Source organism: Danio aesculapii, chromosome 21 (assembly GCF_903798145.1).
Source record: "Danio aesculapii chromosome 21, fDanAes4.1, whole genome shotgun sequence".
Lineage (NCBI taxonomy): Eukaryota > Metazoa > Chordata > Actinopteri > Cypriniformes > Danionidae > Danio > Danio aesculapii.
In genome coordinates, this window is record NC_079455.1 from 3135280 (window position 1) to 3157887 (window position 22608).

At 38.8% G+C, this 22608-nt stretch overlaps 1 protein-coding gene across 1 annotated transcript in view; it reads left to right on the forward strand.

Moving 5' to 3' along the window:
* Positions 1 to 22029, forward strand: part of hspa4a (heat shock protein 4a) — a 34382-nt gene extending 12353 nt beyond the window's left edge. Inside the window, exons 7-19 of the mRNA XM_056446046.1 lie at positions 101 to 345; positions 2771 to 2847; positions 3190 to 3341; positions 5344 to 5450; positions 5528 to 5661; positions 5837 to 6018; positions 7667 to 7759; positions 14239 to 14391; positions 16643 to 16768; positions 16843 to 16950; positions 18677 to 18796; positions 19466 to 19627; positions 21199 to 22029. Coding sequence (XP_056302021.1) covers positions 101 to 345; positions 2771 to 2847; positions 3190 to 3341; positions 5344 to 5450; positions 5528 to 5661; positions 5837 to 6018; positions 7667 to 7759; positions 14239 to 14391; positions 16643 to 16768; positions 16843 to 16950; positions 18677 to 18796; positions 19466 to 19627; positions 21199 to 21378 — 1839 coding nt within the window. The 3' untranslated portion in view covers positions 21379 to 22029. The remainder of the gene's footprint in view (positions 1 to 100; positions 346 to 2770; positions 2848 to 3189; positions 3342 to 5343; positions 5451 to 5527; positions 5662 to 5836; positions 6019 to 7666; positions 7760 to 14238; positions 14392 to 16642; positions 16769 to 16842; positions 16951 to 18676; positions 18797 to 19465; positions 19628 to 21198) is intronic.
* The last annotated feature ends 579 nt before the right edge of the window (positions 22030 to 22608 follow it).

The following is a 22608-nucleotide window of genomic DNA, read 5'->3' on the forward strand; positions in this document are numbered from 1 at the left end:
TAAAAAGGTCTTAAATTGTATTGAGTTTCATTCTCTGATTCCTCTACCCTGTAATTGTTTACTTTGACCCTCTAATATACTTGTTGACTGATTATTTCAGGTTCTGGGGTCTGCGTTTGACCCTGAGCTGGGTGGAAAAGACTTTGATGAGGTGCTAGTGAAGTATTTCTGTGAGGAATTTGCGCAGAAGTACAAACTGGATGTGAGATCGAAGCCCCGCGCTCTGGTTCGCCTTTATCAGGAGTGCGAGAAGCTGAAAAAACTGATGAGCGCAAACTCCTCAGACCTGCCGCTCAACATCGAGTGCTTCATGAACGACATCGATGTCAGCAGCAAACTCAACAGGTTAGTAATCACTAGCGGTCCGATTTTTGTTTTGTTTTTTGCATAGAAACCTTCCTAAAAGTGAACGCACACCAGAATACATTTCATTTATTTATTAATGATTATGGCTCATGTGATGATTTGAAGTTGTTCAATATTTAAGTTGAATATATGTACTTGGTGTTTAAGCACATTCTCCTGTTAAGTTTGTTTTTTATTGATCACAACTTCTATGTGTGAAGTTGGATACGCATATTGTCCGCTCATGTTCTGTAAGGACGCCGCGTTCTGAGAGACCTGACACACCTCAGGAATATTTCAGGAAAAAATAAAGCTTTTTCAGTTATAGGTTGTATAAATCAAGCCTATTGGAATCATATGTCAAATATAAAATCTATTCAAAATAGTACAAAATTATGCCACATTAAAGGAATAGTTTGCCCTAAAATTAAAATATACTCTCCCTCAAGTGGTTCCATACCTTTAAGAGTTTTCTTTATCTGTTGAAGACAAAAGAAGATACTTTGAGAAATGTTAGAAACCTGTAACCATTGACTTACAAATAACCTCTTTTGTGTTCAAAAAAACTATCTAAAACTATCTCTGTAATATACAGTTGAAGTCAGAATTATGAGCCTCCCTTTTAATTTTTTAGTTTTTTTTTAAAGTATTTCCCAAATGATGTTTAACAGAGCAAGGAAATGTTCACAGTATGTCTGATAATATTTTTTCTTCTGGAGAAAGTCTTATTTGTTTTATTTTGGCTAGAATAAAAGCAGTTTTTAATTTTTTAAAACTCATTTTAAGGTCAAAATTATTAGCCCCTTTAAGCCGTATTTTTTTCCGGTAGTCAGAACAAACCATCATTATACAGTAACTTGCCTAATTACCCTAACCTGCATAATTACCCTAGTTAAGCCTTTACATGTCACTTTAAGCTGTATAGAAGTGTCTTAAAGAATATCTAGTCAAATATTATTTACTGTCATCATGGCAAAGATAAAATACATCAATTATTAGAAATGAGTTATTAAAACTTATGTTTAGAAATGTGTTGAAAAAAATCTCTCTGTTTAACAGAAATTGGAGAAAAAAAAATAAACGGGGGCGAATACTTCTGACTTCAACTGTATGTAACATGACATCAAACATGCAGTAGCACAAAAGCAATTTAAAAGTATTCTGAAGACATTAACATAAATGTGTAATTTAAAGGGCACCTATGGTAAAAAAATCTACTTTTCAAGCTGTTTGGACAGACATATGTGCATGTATGGTGTATAGATCGTCATATTGGGTTGATATAAGCACACCCAGCGCTCTTTTTCAATTTAACAACATAAAAAACAGTGGACCAATTGGAGCGGTTTTCAGATTGACCGCAACTTTACGTAGGAGAGCGGTCCCCCCGCTCACCAATATTGATTGACAGGCGCGTCATCACATCCTTAGTTTGTTGATTAACGTCCGCCATTTTCAGCGTGAGTCGAAGCGATATCACTAAAGGAACACGCTAGCTCTATTTTTAGATGCAAGGCTCATTGGGCTCAACACAAGAGCAATATTCTCCACATTATCGCTCTAATCGGAATTATTGGTTGTATCTTTAGGTAGGTTTGCAAACATGTGTACTTCTCATTGAGTCTACCTTATACTTCAGCCGTTTGCATTTCTCGCGATCCCAGAAGCTCCCTGTGATCTTAACTAGGTGCTTCTGCAATGTACGACTGATTGCTGATCCTCTCACTCCTGCTCCTCTCAGTCTTCCTGTCTCTGTTGCAAATGCAGAGCGGGTGAGCTCATGGCTCCGCCCCCTTGTTACGTTGGCGGGAAGCCGAAACTAGTCTACATGTGAAGCAACACACCCATAAATCAGCGAGCTGTGGACACGCCCCCAACATGACACTTTTTAACACATTATAATAAAACAATCTGAATTGTGTTTTAAACTGAACCTAAACTGGCACACTCAGAAGAACCAGAATATTAATATTAAATCATAAAAAACAGGTAAACTATGGGCTCTTTAAGAATTTCTATTCAGTCCCTTGGGCTGGGACGTTTTTTGTTTTAATATATTTGTGCCATAAAATTTCAAGTTTTGTGATGACTTTATTCAAAACGTGTGGTATTATTTGCTTAAGTTTTTGTGTTTTAATCTCAAGATCCATTGAACTTGCAGAATCCTGAAGGGGACCATACATTACTGTCTGCATGTTTTGTCATGTACTTCGTAGTCAGTAACTGATTACAATTCATAAGTAATCAACCAAGCTCTGGTAATCGCACATACAACTGCACTAGTGGCTAAACTGGGCTCTCGGTGTCATGGGTGTAAATAAAGCACTCGAGCAATGATGAGGAAACATTTGTGCATCATGATGTGAGCAGTTTAATTTGTTAAAAGAACACGTCTAATAATATCTCCATGACTCTCCTGTTCCAGAGCCAAGTTTGAGGAGCTTTGTGCAGGGCTGCTGGCCAAGGTGGAGGCTCCCCTGCAAAGCATCATGGATCAAACCAGTGAGTATTCTAATGGCGCATTATTTTCTTCCTGTTCACAAGAAATATATTTTAATGTGAAGACTGAAATCGAACAAATTAGTCTAACGCTCTTCAATGTTACTATGTCCTGTAGAGTTTGTCTTGAAAATATCTATTAAAGGTTGCTGTTTTTGCTCTGCGACTTGTTAGTTTCATTTAATTTTTTTATTTATTGGGAATTCTTACATTTTATTTCAGTTAATTAAAGTGGTTTTTGACTAATAGTTTTAGTTTACTTGTGTCACGTAAATTTCCTGCAAAACAGTGATCGATTTATTAGAGGAAGATGATGATGATGTTATTGTTTTTTCCTTTATCAAGGACTGAAGAAGGAGGACATCTATGCAGTGGAGATCATCGGCGGCGCCTCCAGGATTCCAGCCATTAAAGAGCGAATCAGCAAGTTTTTTGGAAAGGAGCTGAGCACTACGTTGAATCTGGATGAAGCTGTGGCCAGAGGATGTGCACTGCAGGTTAATGCCGTCCTGTGCTTCTCTGTGGGATACGGCTGAAATGATCCATTTGCGTTATTGACAAAAACCATTATTTGTTGTACATTACCTGAAGTTATTTAACACTTAGCGAGCTGTCTATTAGTGATTAAACCAAAGATGCATCCCAAATAACATACTTCTATAATACTTCTATGCCATTTTGTGGTATAAATAGTACAAATAGTGCATTCACACTGAAAATTCTAAAAAGAATACGTGCATTTTATGTTAAATACCCAACTTATGCACTTATTCAACTGTTAGAAGTGAAATGTTGACGGTCGCAGTTTTGCTCATGAAACGGCGAAGCTACTGGCCACTGAGGTTGGGTTTCTTTATTTATTTTGGATTGCTAAAGCAAAATTCTCCCATGTAATGGATTATGCCGCTTCCCGATGGTGATTGCGGTTGTATTAATGACTAGGTTGCATCCAGTAAATTTCAACTGTTAAACGTCTCCCTGGAAGAAATTTACATTTCAGACAGTACCTCTGTATTGGGGCTTAAATCCCTCTCTTGTGCATTTTAAAGGAATTGCATAATTTGCAACCTGAAACAACCATAGTTACACTAAATAACCACAATCATACCACTGTTACTAGCACAAACTAATAATATACTTGCATTGCCTTCTGAAATTGTGCAAATGGCAACCTACGATGTGTCCCAATTAAGTCCCTTTTAACAGGCTAACCTTTAATTTGCCAAATTCACTGTTTATTCCTATTAGTTCCTGGAAATTCCTATGGAACACATGGAACTACAGGTGCTATTTGGTAGTTTGCTCATTTATTTCCCTAATTTGGCAACCATTTATAATTGCCTGGAAAACAATACCTCTGTATTTGAGTTTATATCCCCCTGTTGTACATTTTAAAGGAATTGCATCGTTTGCAGTTATAAAAACGTCCTTGCTTAACCACAATAATACCATCACGTTACTAACACAAACCAATAATATACTTGCCGTCAATTTAGCAAATTTACAGTTTATTCCTATTAATTCCCATATATTCCCGTTAGTTTCCATGGAAAGTTCCCAGCCTTGAAAATTCCCGGAAGTTTGCAACCGTACTCAAGACTGCTGCTATTTGGTAGTTTGCCAATTTATTTCCCTAATTTGGCAACCGTTAAACGTCGCCTGGGAAAAAATGCGCCTTTCAAACAGCACCTCTGTATTAGGGCTTATATCCCTCGTTTTAAAGGAATTGCATCATTTGCAAGCTGAAACAACTATGATTACATTAAATGTACACAATTATAACACTGTTACTAACAAACACTGATAAACACCAATAACCAACAAACTAATAATATAATTGCATTGCCTTCTGAAATTATGCGAATAGCAACCTACGATGTCTCCCAATTAAGTCCTCTTTAATAGGCTAACAGGCTAACCTTTAACTTACCAAATTTACAGTTTATTCCCATTAATTATCTTTAATTTCCATGGAAAGTTTCAGGCCTTACTCATGTTGCAGCCCTACTCATGACTAACAAAAACCAACAATATACTTGAATTACCTTCTTAAATTATACAAATAGCAACCTATCATGTCTCAATTAAGTCCTCTTTAATAGGCTAACCTTTAACTTACCAAATTTACAGTTTATTCCCTTTAATTCCCATGGAAAGTTTCAGGCCTTGCTCATGTTGCAGCCCTACTCATGACTAACAAAAACCAACAATATGCTTGAATTACCTTCTAAAATTATACAAATAGCATCCTATCATGTCTCAATTAAGTCCCCTTTAATAGGCTAACCTTCACCTTGCCAAATTCACAGTTTATTACTATTAATTCCCATATATTCCCATTAATTTCCATGGAAAGTTTCAGTCCTTACTCATGTTGCAGGCCTACTAATGACTAACAAAAAACAATAAGTTGCCTGCATTGCCTTCTCAAATTATGCAAATAACAAAAGTGATGTCCCATTAATGCCAACAAACTCTTTAATGTTTGTCTTTCCTCAGTGTGCAATCCTGTCGCCTGCTTTTAAAGTGCGCGAGTTCTCCATCACAGACGTGGTGCCGTACCCAATCTCTCTGAAGTGGACTTCAGCAGCAGATGAAGGCGTCAGGTACATTATTTCTGCTCTACTTGATGGTTAACTCTGTCAGTTCACCATTTCAATCATCGTGTCGTCTTGTCCTGCAGTGATTGTGAAGTTTTCCCAAAGAACCACGCCGCACCCTTCTCTAAAGTGTTAACTTTCTACCGGAGGGAACCCTTCACTTTGGAAGCCTACTACAACAATCTTAAAGCCCTGCCATATCCCGATCCTACCATAGGTGTGTAAACTGGACTTCTTCATTATCTACTAAAATGTTAGCGGTTTAAACATCTTGACTTTTCCAAATGGTAAACCTTGAAACCGGTTATCGTCCCATGTCTAATCAAGAGAAGCAGAAATAAAGATTATATTAAATTATGCTGCCCTATTGACTAATGTTTGTCTATGCACAGGTCAGTTTACCATCCATAAGGTGGTTCCTCAGGCATCAGGCGAGAGCTCCAAAGTGAAAGTGAAGGTCCGAGTGAATGTTCACGGGGTCTTCAGTGTTTCCAGCGCCTCATTGGTGGAACTGCTGAAACCCGGCGAGGGAGAAGAGCCAATGGAGACGGACACTCCTGCCAAAGACGAAGAGGTAAACACCGCACTCTTAGGCCTGTCACAATAATCAATATATAGACTTATCGCACAACACATGGACATGATCTCAATAATGATGCAATATATATCGCCCACACATAAAAAAAACTAATTCTACATGCATTTTAGCTGATTGTGCAACATCTCTATCACTATTGGATATATCAGTATGATTAAAAAACACTATAGTATTTCAAGTGTATGACATGGGTATTACTATGTAAAGGTGGTTTATGAGGATATATCCTGTGTCCTCATAATTCAAACCTTAGAAATAAGTCAACATAATTAGAATAATACTACTATTGCTGCTACTACTACTACTACTACTACTACTAATAATAATAATAATAATAAAATATCAAGTATATATGGTTAGGGTAGGGTGATATAATAAACATTTCTTTAGAATATAAAATACATTACGGCAATGGAGATTTCTCATAAACCATCCTGGGGATGGCGATAAAATATACAGTCTGTACAGTATAAATGTCACAACATGCACTACCTGACAAAAGTCTTGTTGATGATCCCAGTTATAAGAGCAAGAAATAATAACTTGACTTCTAGTTGGACATTTGGAAAAGTGGCAAAAGGTGGATTTTTCTGATGAATCATCTGTTGATCTGCATCCCAAACATCACATATACTGCAGGAGACCTATTGGAATCCATATGGACCCAAGATTCTCACAGATATCAGTCAAGTTTGGTAAAATAAAATCATGGTTTGGGGTTACATTCAGTATGGGGGCATGCAAGAGATCTGCAGAGTGGATGGCAACATCAACAGCCTGAGGGATCAAGACATTAGTGCTGCCCTTTACATTACAAACCACAGGAGAGGGCAAATTCTCCAGCAGGATAGCGCTCCTTCTCATACTTCAGCCTCCACATCAAAGCTCCTGAAAGCAAAGAAGGTCAAGGTGCTCCAGGATTGGCCAGCCCAGTCACCAGACTTCCACATTATTGAGCATGTCTGGGGTAAGATGGAGGAGACATTAAAGATGAATCAAAAGAGTCTTGATGAACTCTGGGAGTCCTGCAAGAACCTAGAGGCCTTTGCCTTTCATATAAGCCACTTCTGATATCAAATGATCAACTAGAAGTCAATATTTGTTGTTCCTAAAACTTAGACGACAAGACTTTTATCATGTAGTGTATGTGGGAAAACCTCACAAGGATGGCAAACCAGATGTGTATGTACTTGTTTTTATATCGCGATAGGGACTTAAACCTCAACGCACACAGACACATTGGGACTTGTGTAACTGTGATGACCAAAATAGAGGTAAACATGCTTATGCACACAGATCGAAGTATTTGGAAAATGTAAAAATGCTGATCGTTTCCTGTGAGGGTTGGGTTTAGGGGTAAGGTTGGGGTTTTGTATAGACGAAACAGTTGCGTGTGTGAAATGTGTGACCCCTGAAATGGACACTGTTGACAGTGCTAGCCATAGCATTGTTTATGGCGTCAACCACGAACATTCGTTGGGTTGTCAGAATACATGGAGTTATGGGTGCTAGGAGCATCTCATCATTCCTTACAGATGCTAAACGATATCATAGCCTTTACAAGCTCTTCAGTGTATGTGTGATCACAGACAGAATGAACGTTTATTATATTTGCTCCCAAAAGAACAAGATGCAAGTGGATCAAGAGGCGCAGAAGGCTCAAGCTGATGATCAGAAAGAACAAGCCGACAAGAAATCAGACACTGAAGATATGGAGGTCTGTGAACACTCATGCACAGCAACACCATATGCACAACATTACAGAATACACCAAAGCATATTAAAATATTGGTCCCATTTTATATTAGGTGTCTTTAACTATGATGCGCTAACATTTATTTGATAATGTAGTGTTCATTTACAATCATACACCGTACTTACTGTGCACTTGTCAATGTTGTTATTGCACCTGTTGTTGCATATATAGTGCAAGTATATAAATATCTGCTTAACAATACCTATATTATTGCAATGTTGACCATACAATTTTAATACATGAACACAAGTACTGTGTATCTACCAACTAATCTGTATTCGGTTAGACTTTATCTTAAGATGCCCTTGTGTAACTATTCTTTAACTACTGGTTAATATTATTTAATTACATGTACTTAACATACAAATTGGGTTAGAGGGACAGTTTAAGGGGATAGTTTACCCAAAATTGAAAAGTCTGTCATCATTTACTCCCCCTTTACTTGTTCCAAGCCTGTCTTGAGTTTTGTTTTTCTTTGACGAACATGAAGAAAGTTGTCAACCTGTAACCGTTGACTTTCCTAGTGTTTTTCCTACTATGGAAGTCAGTGGTTGCGAGTTTTTGGCTTTCTACCAAATATCTTCTTTAGTGTTCAACAGAAAAAAAAAACTCAACTCATGAAGGATAGGAACCACTTGAGGGAGAGTTAATAGTGAGTAAATTTTAATTTTAAAGGTGAACCATCTCTTTAAAGTGCTCCTATTTTACCCCTTTTACAAGATGTAAGACAAGTCTTTGGTGTCTCCAGAATATATCTGTAAATTTTCAGCTCACAATCCCATCGGATTATTTTTATACAATGCAGAATATGACTTTAGAGCAAAGTGTAGCTGTTTTTGTAGCTGTTTTTCATGCCCATCGTTCCCATGTGCGTGTCTGCTACTCTTGCGTTCAGATAAACAGCAGTCAGTGATAGACAGCCACCAGTTTATTAGTCAAAAATACCAAGTAAGCTTATTTGATGTATTTGTGGTGGAGTTTAATCAAGCCTTTCTGCAATGACGAGTCACAATGTCGTGACAAAGTTTGTAGCACACACAAACACACTGCTCGAGTTTACTGACTCTATTTAGCTGTGGTGATTCCAGTGGTTATGAGTAACACAGCGATTTTACTGTCTTTATTACAAACATGCTCATTCTTGAGGTGCAGATGATCACAGAGAGTTGAACGGATCTTTTAATCTCAGTTTCTTCGCAAATCCTGTTCTGTGGACATGTTTATATGCGTTACTATGGAGACATGTTAATTTGCACCTGCCGATCAATTCAGTGGGTGGGGAAATCGGCACTCAATCACGTTGTGGTGAGCCTCAAAATCGATGGGATTTAGATCCTATTATAACATCAGGAATTAAAAAAAAAAAAGACTTGTGTTTATTTTACTCAAATATGACTGTGGGCACGCTGTACCTAAACACGATTCTGTCCAAACAGCTTACAAAAGTTGATTTCGCATCATGGGTGCCCTTTAAGTTTAGGGCTAGCTGCATGTAATTGTGCATAATTAGCTATGATAACAATAGTAAGTGCATGGAATCTGTACAAAGATCACCCTAAAAGTGATTGTACATAGTAGTTAAAGACACCTAGTAAGTGTGACCCAAAACATGTATTTACAGAATCCGGCTGCTTGTTGTGCATGCGTTTTGAAAATGACAACTTTGGGTGCTTTCACATCTGTGGATCGGTTCATTTGGTCCAGACCAAGGGCAACAAGTGAGACATTGTAGCACTTCTCTGCCGTTTTTGGGTCGTTTTCACACCACACTGATTGCTTTGGTCCGAACCAGTTGAAAAGAACCAAAATGGAGTCATGTGACAAAATCCACATCACTCATTGGCCAGATGTTATTGAACGTATTTCCTAAACTGCTTTTCGATTGGTCCGAATTAACGTGTGGGAAAATGCCAACGGAACTCCTGCAAGTAAACAAACCGGCAGACACAAAATGTCGCTTTTTTTTTTCTACTATGGAGGGACGACTGAACTGGCTGATTGTATCACTGGTCATACTATATAATTTGTATACATCACTTTAGACAAACTATACATTTCGAGAATGAAGCGCGGATGGAAAACGACGTTTTCATGCATTGCAACTGGTAAAGGCACATCGCAATTCACTTTAGGAGGAGGCGTGAATTAATTTAGCTAAATGCGGCATGGTCACCATCCGGAAATATTACAAACGATCCATCAGGTAATGTTTTTCTCCCTCTCTCCATTTAAAATTGTTGGTAAAGCACTGTCAACAATTATTTTTCCTCCACATTCCATAAGATAAGACATCGGACTATAAGCGCATCGGATAAGCGCATCGGACTACGGCAGCTGGGTTAGTCCAAAAAGCACAGTACTTTTTGGGTTGGGTCTGTTTTAGTTCAGATCATGTTCTCGCCACAAACAAACCGCTCCAAGGTTCGTTGTAAAGCGTACCGAGACCACCTCTTCAAGGAGGTCTCAGTACGCTTCTTTGGTCTGCTTTTGGTGCGCACTCGAGTATCGACTGCGACATTCACACCTGCCCAACTGAACCGCACCAAGAGGGAAAACGAACTCTAGTGCAATTCAACCGAATGAAATAAGGCAGGTGTGAAAGCACCCTTTATCAGCGTCCGCTTTTCATTTAATATATAAAGTTTATGTTTTTTGCAAATTTTTATTTAACTCGAGTGGGTAAAAACACACACACACACACACACACACACACACACACACACATAAAAAACAATGTGTAATTAAACTGGTCAGGTATGTCTGTAATGACAATAAGACTGAAATGAATAATAACTTAAATTAATAATAACTAAATGAATAATAACTGAAATTAAAAGTTATTATAAACTTAACCTATTTATAAAACAACACGATCTCCATCAGCTTTGCGTGACTAAAATAGATTAGAAACGGAACATTACCTGTCTAAAACATATACTTCAGCCATGGTGTCGTCCTGCCTCCAGCGTGCAAAACTAACTCCAGTGTTGATTCAAGATTTTCCAAAAGTTTTGATTCAGCATTTGTTTTTACCGCTGTCATTCTCGTGTGCACGTGTACACGTAAATACAAATCTACATTTACTCACAGACAGTTTGGGTTACTTGTCAGATTTATGGGAATTATCGGTCCGACAATATTTAATTGAACGAACATTTTTTAGTCTCATCTCTACATAAAAGTACATATAAATACATTTAGATCATTTACTTTAATCATTACTATTGGAATGTGAAGAGACTTTCAACCAGCACAACTACACATGTTTCTGAAGACCATCCCCTACTGCCCCTTTAAATCAGAAATATTTATTGTTGTTTATTAATTATTTATTGATCATGCTGATTGTGCACAAAGGAGTAGTCTGTTTTCTTTAAATAGCTCCAGGTTTATAATTAATATCTGGTCTATTTTACAAAACATGCACTAGCGTGTACTTGTTGCTTACGTAACTATGAAAGTATTGAATGAGTTGAGGTTGGGTTTAGGTGTTGGTTCAGGGTTAGTACAATTAGTAGAAGTACACAGTATAAACATGCAGAAACATGTTAAATAAAGTGCTACACAGAAAATATGAAGAACGATGGCACAATGGCATTTAAAAAACTCATTTAAATAGACACCAGGTCTCATTCACTAATTACTTCATTTTTAAGGAAACGTCCTCATAAAAAATCTACAACAAATGCAAACATGCAAGACTTTGTTCTTAACCTTGTGCTAATGTCAGTGGATCTGGTGCATTTATGAAAGAGCAGCCAGATGCAGAAGGTTAAACATTTACTTTAAACTTGCTTTAAAATCTCCATATGAAGGCATTCTGGGAAACATTTCCTCTAGAGCTTTCCCTCACTCTCATCAAACATATACCACTCTCTACAGATCCTTGAACACACTTAGTGTGACTTTCTGGGAAACACTGGTAATAAACTCAGAGAAAGTCAGAGATATAACTCAGCGTTTAATTTTGACCATATACAGTTCAAGTCAGAATTATTAGCCCCCCTCAATTATTAGCCCCCTGTTTATTTTTTCCCTAATTTTTGTTTAACAGAGAGATTTTTTTTTCAACACATTTCTAATCATAATAGTTTTAATAACTCATTTCTAATAACTGATGTATTTTATCTTTGTCATGATGACAGTACATAATATTTGACTAGATATTCTTCAAGACACTTCTATACAGCTTAAAGTGACATTTAATGGCTTAACTAGGTTAATTGGGTTAACTAGGCTGGTTAGGGTAATTAGTAGTGGTGGGCAAAGCGAGGCTTCATGAAACACTGAAACAGTTGAAGCAAATGTGTTGAAGCTTCGAAACGTTTCGAAACCCCACTCTACAGTGACGCCTAGTGGTAATTTTTTATGTATTGCACTGGAACAGCTTCAGCAAAGAACAGTTGAGCAAATTGAGGTATTAAACCCCACTTTGTAAGGTCGAATCCTCAATTGATATAGTTGAGTGGTTAAGGTTCCTGACTTCCATGCGGGGATTGTTGGTTCGAATCCAGGCTGACACAGTTATTTTGAAATGCTTTAATATCAGTTTGAGATTCTTTGTTCATGTATCGTTTTGTTTCAACATTGGTCTGACATCCGAATAAACACTTGAATAAATATAGCTTGTTTTGGTCATAAAACAGGCCTGTTGCTAGATCAGATACAGTTGTGGACAGAAGTTAACAAGAATTATTTATATTATTCATAAAATTTCCCATTTATTGTATTTTATTAACGTCTACCACAACTCTAAACCCAACCATCACAGTACTATTAAATATTAATTATTGTTTTACAGTTACAAAAATGATGCTGAATTGATGGCGTATCTGCAGCTGTCTCATATCTAGACTACACCATAAACAGTAACATGATTAAAATACATAAAATCACGATTTTGAAGTATTTGTACAAGTCGGGATTCGAACCCAAAAGTCATATGAAATCTGTAACAACATGCACACGCACAGTCCACTAGGCCATACCTGACAAAAGGATAGGTGTGACCCTATCAGTCAAATGCAGATTCTCCAGGTCTCGAAACGCTTCTGAACTGTTCGATGCTTTGAATCACTTTAGTCACGTGACCAGGTGTTTCGAAACACTTTAGTCACGTGACCTGGGTGTTTTGGATCATGCTTCGGTTCAGTGTTTCGAAACACTTGCGCTTCGGGATCTCGACACTGTGTCGAAACGTCAGTTTCACGATAGCCATCCCTAGTAATTAGGCAAGTTATTGTATAACGATGGTTTGTTCTGTAGACTATCGAAAAAATAGCTTAAAGGGGCTAATAATATTGACCTTAAAATGGTTTTTAAAAAATTTAAAACTGCTTTTATTCTAGCTGAAATAAAACTTTCTCCAGAAGAAAAAATATTATCAGACATACTGTGAACACTTCTTTGCTCTGATAAACATTATTTGGAAAATATAAAAAAAAAAAAAAAAAATTCAAAGGTGGGCTAATAATTCTGACTTCAACTGTATATAAATTTCATTTTAAATATGCACATCTGAACTACATGTGTGCGTGTATTTCTTTATGGATATATGGGTGAATCTAGAATTGCAGGTTCGTTTTGCGTCTCATTCTATTATTTTCCAACTTTATGGAACCGTTTTGTGTATTAACACAAATTACATCAATTTATGTCTGAAAACAAGTGTTTTCATGTGTATTTAGGGAACATTAATCTTCAATAAATATAAACGATAGCTATTTTTGACTGTCTCTGCCTCCAGAATCATACATTGTTTCAATTACAGTGCAATAATTAAGTCTATTTTTCATCACAGACATAGCCAACATTGTTTGAACGCATCTATTGTGTGCATTACCTCGAAGTTAAAATAAAATCAGCATGAAACCTGTTGATTAAATATGACGACAGACATTCAAAGCCTAATTTTAATTTGTCAATAGAAGAAATATGAATTGACAATAAGACCTCTTGTATGAGAATGGTCAGAATGAATGGTAATTGTAGTAGTTACAGAATTCTGGTTTCATTTTAGTTTCGTTGTTAAAGTCAGCGTGAACCAGAAAATGCTGAGTATTTTATTGCTGTATGTTGATGCACTTCCTACTAAAATTGAATATTCAGTAGGGGGAGGAGCTTTCATGCATTATTCCCTCATAGCATACAGTTAAGAGCGGTGTGGTTTAAGATAGTAATATGCAGTTGATATGGAAGCCCTCAGGTTAACGTCAACAGAAGGATCGCCATTCTAAACCCTGAAGCAAATGATCAGACTTTAAATTGCAGATTACCAAAACATGCTTTTATTTCAGCTAAAGAACTTGCATGGGTAAACTGTTCTCCTTAAGGTTAACAATGTGCATTCGCACAGTAAATATTGTACATTTGGACTTCACACTGACTTTAATGCTCCCAGTGGAGAGCTGTAACTTCATTGTGACCGTCATTGTTTTCAGACTTCACCAGAAGACAAACAGGAAAAGAAGAATGATCAGCCTCCACAGGCCAAGAAAGCCAAAGTGAAAACCAAGACAGTGGATCTGCCCATCATGAACAGCCTGCAGTGGCAGCTCGCCAGCGACGCGCTCAATCTCTTCATGGAGAACGAGGTACATCTGTTCAAATTAATGATCTGTGGGGAAAATCTGTGGGATAAAAGGGATAGTTCATCCCAAAATGAACATTTCTTCACCATTAAAATTGCTCTAATGTGCATTGTGTTCATATTAATGATTGTTTATTTATGTATCACCGTGGTCCTGCAAGACACAACGTTTCATTTCACTATGCCCACACATGTAATGTCATGTGTATTTATATAGCGCATTTATCGTGTATGGCCATACATCCTAAGCGCGTCACAATCATGAGGTGGGTCTCTTCACACCACCACCAGTGTGTAGCATCCACTTGGATGATGCGACGGCAGCCCCAGGACAACGGCGCCAGTGTGCTCACCACACATTAGCTATAGGTGGAGTGGAGAGACAGTGATAGAGCTAATTGACCCTTCTCTAAGCCACGCCCTACTTAGTTACTGTTGCTACGCCTGTCAAGCTTTCATGACTGGCACGTCTATTTCAATATGTAAGCGCTGGTGTCAGACAATAAACGTTAGTCATTTTTGGCGAACAGGTGAGATATCCGAGAAAGCCAGACAAAAAAAGGACTGCAGTATGCATTACAGGGGTATATTCATGACATAATACGCAACAGCCGTTTATAAAATAATTTAATCAAAATTGAAGCTAGGTTAGCCTAGGCTTACGCACAGCAGGAGAGGTGAAATTGGAAAATAATGTAATAATAACAAGTTAAACTGTGATTTCTCTATTTTTAGACAAAAAGCCTGATAGACTATTGTTGTGCAATGAAATATAGCGGTACTAACCGGCAAGGAAACACGCATGGACAGTGCTTCTACATAATTCATTCATAGAAAAACAGCTAGAAAGAGGAAATTGATGGATTTGTGCCAAATATTAGCATCATTGCTAGTGAACAATGTACAGTACCTATAGCTGTCAGTGTTTGTGTGCTTTTTATACCGTTTCTATTCTAATTTGCAGTTCAGTGGAAAAAATAAATCAATTGAAATGCAAATCAGAGTATAAATAGCAGAAGAGAACAGATAGATTTTCCCTACCTTCAAATATTAATCAGACACCAAATATTAAAGCAGATATTAACCTGCTATAACATCCTCACCAATGACTAAATCTCTAAAAGACGGACGGAAACATCAGTGAATTGTAGCTCTGACATGGGCATGAGGGTTATAAATGACTGAAAAACAGCTGCGGGTGAAGTATATTGATCGCAAGTGCTCAGATTGTGATTTTATATCTCGGTTCTGTTCATATGTAATTTCAAACATTCGTAGCTTGAAACAGATGGAAATATTATTGCTATTAGTATGACTACTATGGCGAGGGGTTAAACGGAGCAGTGCTCATAATAGAGCGAGGGGAAAAAAGAAAAAGACCGCAGTGAAACAGAACCTGCTTTGTATTTTTGTAGGAAACACAGTTTAGATCTTTTCGCGCTAAGAGGTGTGTGAGTTATTGCCGTCGGTCTATCACTGAATGTGTCAGGAAAACAAAAGCAACTTAACTCCGCTCCTTTAGCACCCCTCACAGAGCTTGATCCACGCTGGCATTTCTCCTCTTGGGTTTTAGGTTTTAAAAAGGGAAAATTCCACCACCCCGTTCAAACCTTTAGGAGACCGGGTGTCAGATTTACACGATCCATATGCACAATTATTTGGCTTATTTCCCTCGCTCAAAAGCTTGACAGAGCTCCTGCGCGTAGCTACTGTTGCTAAGCCATGATTGGTGTGTGGCGGTTTTCAGGTGTGGCTTAGCGAAGGGCCAATTCAGAGGCCATGATGGGAATTTGGCCGGGACACCGCGGTTACACCTCTACTCTTAACAAGAAGCGTCATGGGATTTTTAATGACCAGAGAGTCAGGACCTCTGTTTAATGTCTCATCCGAAAGATGGTGACAGTATAGTGTCCCCTTCGCTATACTGGGGCATTAGGACTCACACAGACCACAGGTTGAGCGCCCCCTGCTGGCCTCACTAACACCACTTCTAACAGCGACCTAGTTTTCCCATGTGGTCTCCCATTCAGATACTGACCAGGCTCAACCCTGCTTAGCTTCAGTGAGTAACCGAAGCTAACAAGACCTTCTCAAGTCACTTTCAACCAGGCTTTCTGTTGGTCATCGCAGGGATTTTTTGCAGCATCATTAAAATTAGGCACTCAATTTTTCACCCTCATACAAAATCAGAGTTGCTTCTGATCAAGGTGAATCTTCTCTGCTAGAACTGTTTTACTTCGTTTTCTTGTGTACAGGGGAAGATGATCATGCAGGATAAACTGGAGAAGGAAAGGAACGATGCGAAGAATGCAGTGGAGGAATACGTTTATGAAATGAGAGAGAAACTGCATGGAGTGCTGGAGAACTTTGTCAGCGAGGCGGTGAGTGTCTGCACATATTCAGTTTTAGACTCATCGGGGATGGTTTTTATTAATCAAAGTTAACTTCGATTCAGGAGCGCGACTCTTTCTCCTTAAAACTGGAGGACACTGAAAACTGGTTGTATGAAGAAGGAGAGGACCAACAGAAACAAGTGTACATTGACAAACTAGCAGAGTTAAAGGTAAGCCTAATAGTAGTATTGAGTTGTTGACATTTTAAAGTCGGCATGAAATCAAAATGTACTCTTCTTATTTTTAAAGGGGAGTTCTTGATATAAAGGATGTATCTGTGCACTTCATTATTTTGTAAACTTTAATTTGCCCTTAGAATCTTTAATCGAACCATCAGACTTTAATTATGCCATCAGACTTTTAGGGCGGGGCTATCAGTCCTTCAGAGTGGAGTTATTAGTCATTTAGGGCATGCCAATCAGTCCTTTTGGGCATGGCTATCAGTAATTTATGGCTTGTCAATCAGTTCTTTTCGGTGACTATCAGACTTAGGGTGGAGCTTTCAGTCTTTTTGGGCGGGGCTATCAGTCATTTAGGGCGTGTCAATCAGTCCTTTTGGATGGGGGTGTCAGACTTTTAGGGTGGAGCTAGCCGTCATTTAGGGCATGGCTATCAGTCATTTAGGGTGTGTCAATCAGTCCTTTAGGGCGGGGCTGTCAGTTCTTTTGGGTGGTGCTATTAGACTTTTAGGGCAGGGCTGTAAGTCCTTTAGGGTAGAGTTATTAGTCATTTAGGGCATGTCAATCAGTCTTTTTGGGCATGGCTATCATACATTTAGAGTGGGACTATCAGTCCTTTTGGATGGGGCTATCAGTAATTTGTCTTGTCAATCAGTTCTTTTCGGTGACTCTATCAGACTTAGGATGGAGCTTTCAGTCTTTTTGGGCGGGGCTATCAGTCATTTAGGGCATGTCAATCAGTCGTTTTGGGTCAGGCTATCAATCATTTAGAGTGGAGTTATTAGTCATGTAGGGCGTGTCAATCAGTCCTTTTGGGTCGGGCTATCAGACTTTTAGGGCGTGTCAATCAGTCCTTTTGGATGGGGCTGTCAGACTTTTAGGGCGGAGCTAGCAGTCATTTAAGGCTTGGCTATCAGTCATTTAGGGTGTGTCAATCAATCCTTTAGGGCGGGGCTGTCAGTTCTTTTGGGTGGTGCTATTAGACTTTTAGGGCGGGGCTATCAGTCCTTCAGAATGGAGTTATTAGTCATTTAGGGCATGGCTATCATACATTTAGAGTGTGACTATCAGTCCTTTTGGATGGGGCTATCAGTAATTTGGCTTGTCAATCAGTTCTTTTCGGTGACTCTATCAGACTTAGGGTGGAGCTTTCAGTCTTTTTGGGCGGGGCTATCAGTCATTTAGGGCGTCAGTCAGTCCTTTTGGGTGGGGCTATCAATCATTTAGAGTGGAGTTATAAGTCATTTAGGGTGTGTCAATCAGTCCTTTTGGATGGGGCTGTCAGACTTTTATGGTGGAGCTAGCAGTCATTTAGGGCATGTCAATCAATTCTTTTGGGTGGGGCTATCAGACTTTTAGGGCAGAGCTATCAGTGCTTAAGGGCGTGGCTATCAGTCATTTAGGGTGTGTCAATCAGTCCTTTAGGGCGGGGCTGTCAGTTCTTTTGGGTGGTGCTTTTAGACTTTTAGGGCAGGGCTGTAAGTCCTTTAGGGTAGAGTTATCAGTCATTTAGGGCATGTCAATAAGTCCTTTTGGGTGGGACTCTCAGATTTAGGGTGAAGTTTTCAGTCCTTTAGGGTGAGGCTATCAGACTTTTTCAATTGGAAACGTAACGATATGGAGAAAAAAAGAGCAGTCAACTTTTTTTTATGCTGACTATAAACCCATCAAAATGAATAATAAACTGAATGAATAAATAAAACGACTTTGCTCCTAGAAACTGGGCGATCCTATTCAGAGCCGATACATTGAGGCGGAGGTGCGACCTAAAGCTTTCGAGGAGCTCGGAAGACAAATCCAGCTGTACATGAAAGTTGTAGAGGCTTATAAAGCAAAGGTAAGCAGCAGGCAAGACTCATTCATTCATTTATACAGCGCTTTATACAATATTACTTTTTTTTCTTTGTTTTTTAGTGGTCAGTCTTTACAGTAAGGTTTAATACTTGTACTGCATTAATTAATCATAGATCAACATTTTACTAACACATTATTAAAATCCAAACTGTTTTTGACGGTTTGGCGCCATCTTGTGACTGAATAATGCGCAGGTTAGTGTATGCTCCATCAGCTGTTTAATTAAAGAACTAATAAACTAGTACAGCTCAGAACAATGTTTTGTGTCTAAGTTTTATGTTTTGTAGCAAGTAGCCGTGTAACAAGCTGGATAAAGTACATCCAGGATGGTTGTTTTCGCAGAATAAAGCCCTTCAGTCTTACACAATAGTGCTAAACCTCATGTCTGGCTGCCAATAAACATGTTGAGCTTAATCTTTGGTAACTTAATGCACTGAGTTAGCATGAACTAACCATGAACAACTTTGTTTTCATTGACTTGCATGAACAGAATTAAATACTGTAATAAATGTGCTGTTCATTGTTTTTCATGTTAGTAAATACATTAGCTAACATTAACTAATACAACCTTATCGTAAAGTGTTACTATTGTTTTGTAAACCCCCATTGTTTTTTTCACATGGTAACGTCTGGATCGATGTCTTTGCTTCAGGATGAGCTGTATGATCATCTTGATGAGCTGGAGATGGTGAAGGTGGAGAAGCATGTGAATGAAGGCATGACCTGGATGAACAACAAAATAAACCTGCAGAGCAAACAGAGTCTCAGCCAGGACCCCGCCGTTAAAGTGCAGGAGATCCAGGCCAAAACAAAGGTACAAACTCAACAGCAGATGCTTGATATGCAGATCATGGACTATCCATACGCAACTGTGGCCAAATGGCAATTCTACGTTTCTTTGGTTTTCTGACTTGGTGTCCGGCAGGACATTTCTATGTTGAGAATAGAAAAGGCAATACTGTTGAAATGATGCCTTTCCTCTTATAAATGTTTTTATTTAATAAAATACTTAACAAATATTACAAAGCCTTTTTGGTTTGCTTTCCACCAAGTGGATCTTGAATTTTGGGTCTCTGTTTTCGCTCAAGTACATCTCAAATTTTTTAAAATTCAATTTCCGCCCAAGTGCATCTCGAAATTTTGGGTTTCAGTTTTCCCCCAAGTGCATCTCGAATTTGGGTTTCGGTTTTCCCCCAAGTGCATCTCGAATTTGGGTTTCAGTTTTCGCCCAAGTGCATCTCGAATTTGGGTTTCGGTTTTCCCCCAAGTGCATCTCGAATTTGGGTTTTGGTTTTCCCCCAAGTGTATCTCGAATTTGGGTTTCACTTCTCCCCCAAGTGCATCTTGAATTTGGGTTTCGGTTTTCCCCCAAGTGCATCTCGAATTTGGGTTTTGGTTTTCCCCCAAGTGTATCTCGAATTTGGGTTTCGGTTTTCGCCCAAGTGCATCTCGAATTTGGGTTTCGGTTTTCGCCCAAGTGCATCTCGAATTTGGGTTTCGGTTTTTGCCCAAGTGCATCTCGAATTTGGGTTTCAGTTTTCGCCCAAGTGCATCTCGAATTTGGGTTTTGGTTTTCCCCCAAGTGTATCTCGAATTTGGGTTTCACTTCTCCCCCAAGTGCATCTCGAATTTGGGTTTTGGTTTTCCCCCAAGTGCATCTCGAATTTGGGTTTCACTTTTCCCCCAAGTGCATCTCGAATTTGGGTTTCACTTTTCCCCCAAGTGCATCTGGAATTTGGGTTTCGGTTTTCCCCCAAGTGCATCTCGAATTTGGGTTTCGATTTTCCCCCAAGTGCATCTCGAATTTGGGTTTCGGTTTTCCCCCAAGTGCATCTCGAATTTGGGTTTCAGTTTTCCCCCAAGTGCATCTCGAATTTGGGTTTCGGTTTTCCCCCAAGTGCATCTCGAATTTGGGTTTCGGTTTTCCCCCAAGTGCATCTCGAATTTGTTGTTTCTGGTTTTTACCCAAGTGCATATCAAAATTTTGGGTCTCAGCCTTCGCCCAAGTGTGTCTTGAATTTTTTTTTGTTACAGTTTTTGCGCTAGTGGCTCTTAAATTTTGGGTTTCAGTTTTTACCCTAGTGCCTCTCAAATTTTTTGTTTTCGTTTTCACCCAAGTCCGTCTTGAATTTTGATTTTCAGTTTTCGCCCAAGTGCTTCTCAAAGTTTTTTGTTTTAGTTTTTGCCCAAGCGTGTCTCGAATTTAGAGTTTTCAGTTGTCGTCCCTAGTGCATCTCAAATTTTGGGTCTCAGTTTTCACCCAAGTGCATACAGAATTCACGATTTCAGTCCAGACTTTTTATTTCAGTGTATTTCTAATATTTCACAAACCTGCATGTCCTCTTGAGAGCTGCATTTTCTAACTGTATCTCCATTGTCCTACAGGAGCTGTACTCCGCTTGCAATCCCGTTGTCACCAAACCCAAACCTAAAGTGGAGCCTCCAAAAGAGGAGACGACAGCCGAACAGAACGGCCCCGTGAACGGACAGCAGCCATCAGACGCTCAGCCAGAGAAGGCTCCAGAAAACACAGAGGCCAAACTTCCTGAAATGGACATCGACTAAATCTGCTCAACCTCTTGTGTGTGTGTCCAGCCTCTCTCACGCCTCAGAAACAAACAAATGTACACTGATTTTGTTGAAGCCGGCTTCGAAACTCAGCCAATGCTCTTGCTTTTGATGGCGTTTTTTTTGTTGTTTGTTTGTTTGTTTGCTGTTTAAAACAGGAGACCGAGATCCTTTTTTTTAGTTCTTCGATTAAAAAGCAGAACAGAATGAGAACCCGACCTCCTCATTCTTCAGCATTGAAGATTTAAAGCACTTGGACTATCTTCACAAGTGAAATACTTGGCGATAAAAGCACTGAAATGCGGGAGAAGCTGATGTTGAGCTGACAGAAGAGTGTTTGAGGCATGTATGCGCTGTATGTTGACGTAGCTCTACAGTGTTTGATCGTGAACGGTGCGTTTGGCTGTTTGTTTTTCTTCTCCTTTTCTACCTGTAACCTGTGGAGACCAGTTTGGTGTTCACTCCAGTCGCAAATATAATAATAATAATAAGAATGATAATAAACCGTTTTTGGTATACAGACAAAGGGATTTATTGGAACGTAAAAGTCCTCGAGGATTTATTTGGATGTAGATACTGGTTTACTGTAATTTATAATGTCAGTTTACTGAAGTGAAATAAAAACTGATGGAGGTTTTTTGACCATCAGATTCGTCTGAGCTTTCGCAAAACTACCCCTGTCATCAAAATATGATCAGTCTGAATGCATAATATATGATAAACCTCATTATGTATAAAATTAAGCTTTATAACTCTTTTTTAGCACATTTCTAATCATAATAGTTTTAATAACTCATTTCTAATAACTGATTTCTTTTATCTTTGTCATGATGACAGTAAATAATATATGACTAGATGTTTTTCAAGATACTAGTATTCAGCTTAGTGACATTTAAGTAGGCCTCAGTAGCCGCATTTCCACTATCGGGCCAGTGCGAGCCAGGGCTTTAATCGGGCCAGGCCGGGCCAATAGCCCGGGAGGTTGAGAAATGAGGCCGAAATCATGTCGCGTTTCCACTGTCGGGCTAGTTGCTCGCAGCGCGTCACGCAAACACCGCCCCCAGAACGTCCCCCGAATCAAACGTCACACAACCCGTCACACAACCCGCCCACTTCAGCGGGAACAAATACTCAAATTATAACCACAAACACAACCTGGCATCACTACGAGAGCTGGAAGATGGAGAACACTGAAGCGATTGCTTTTTTACTGTTTGTGGTCTGTTG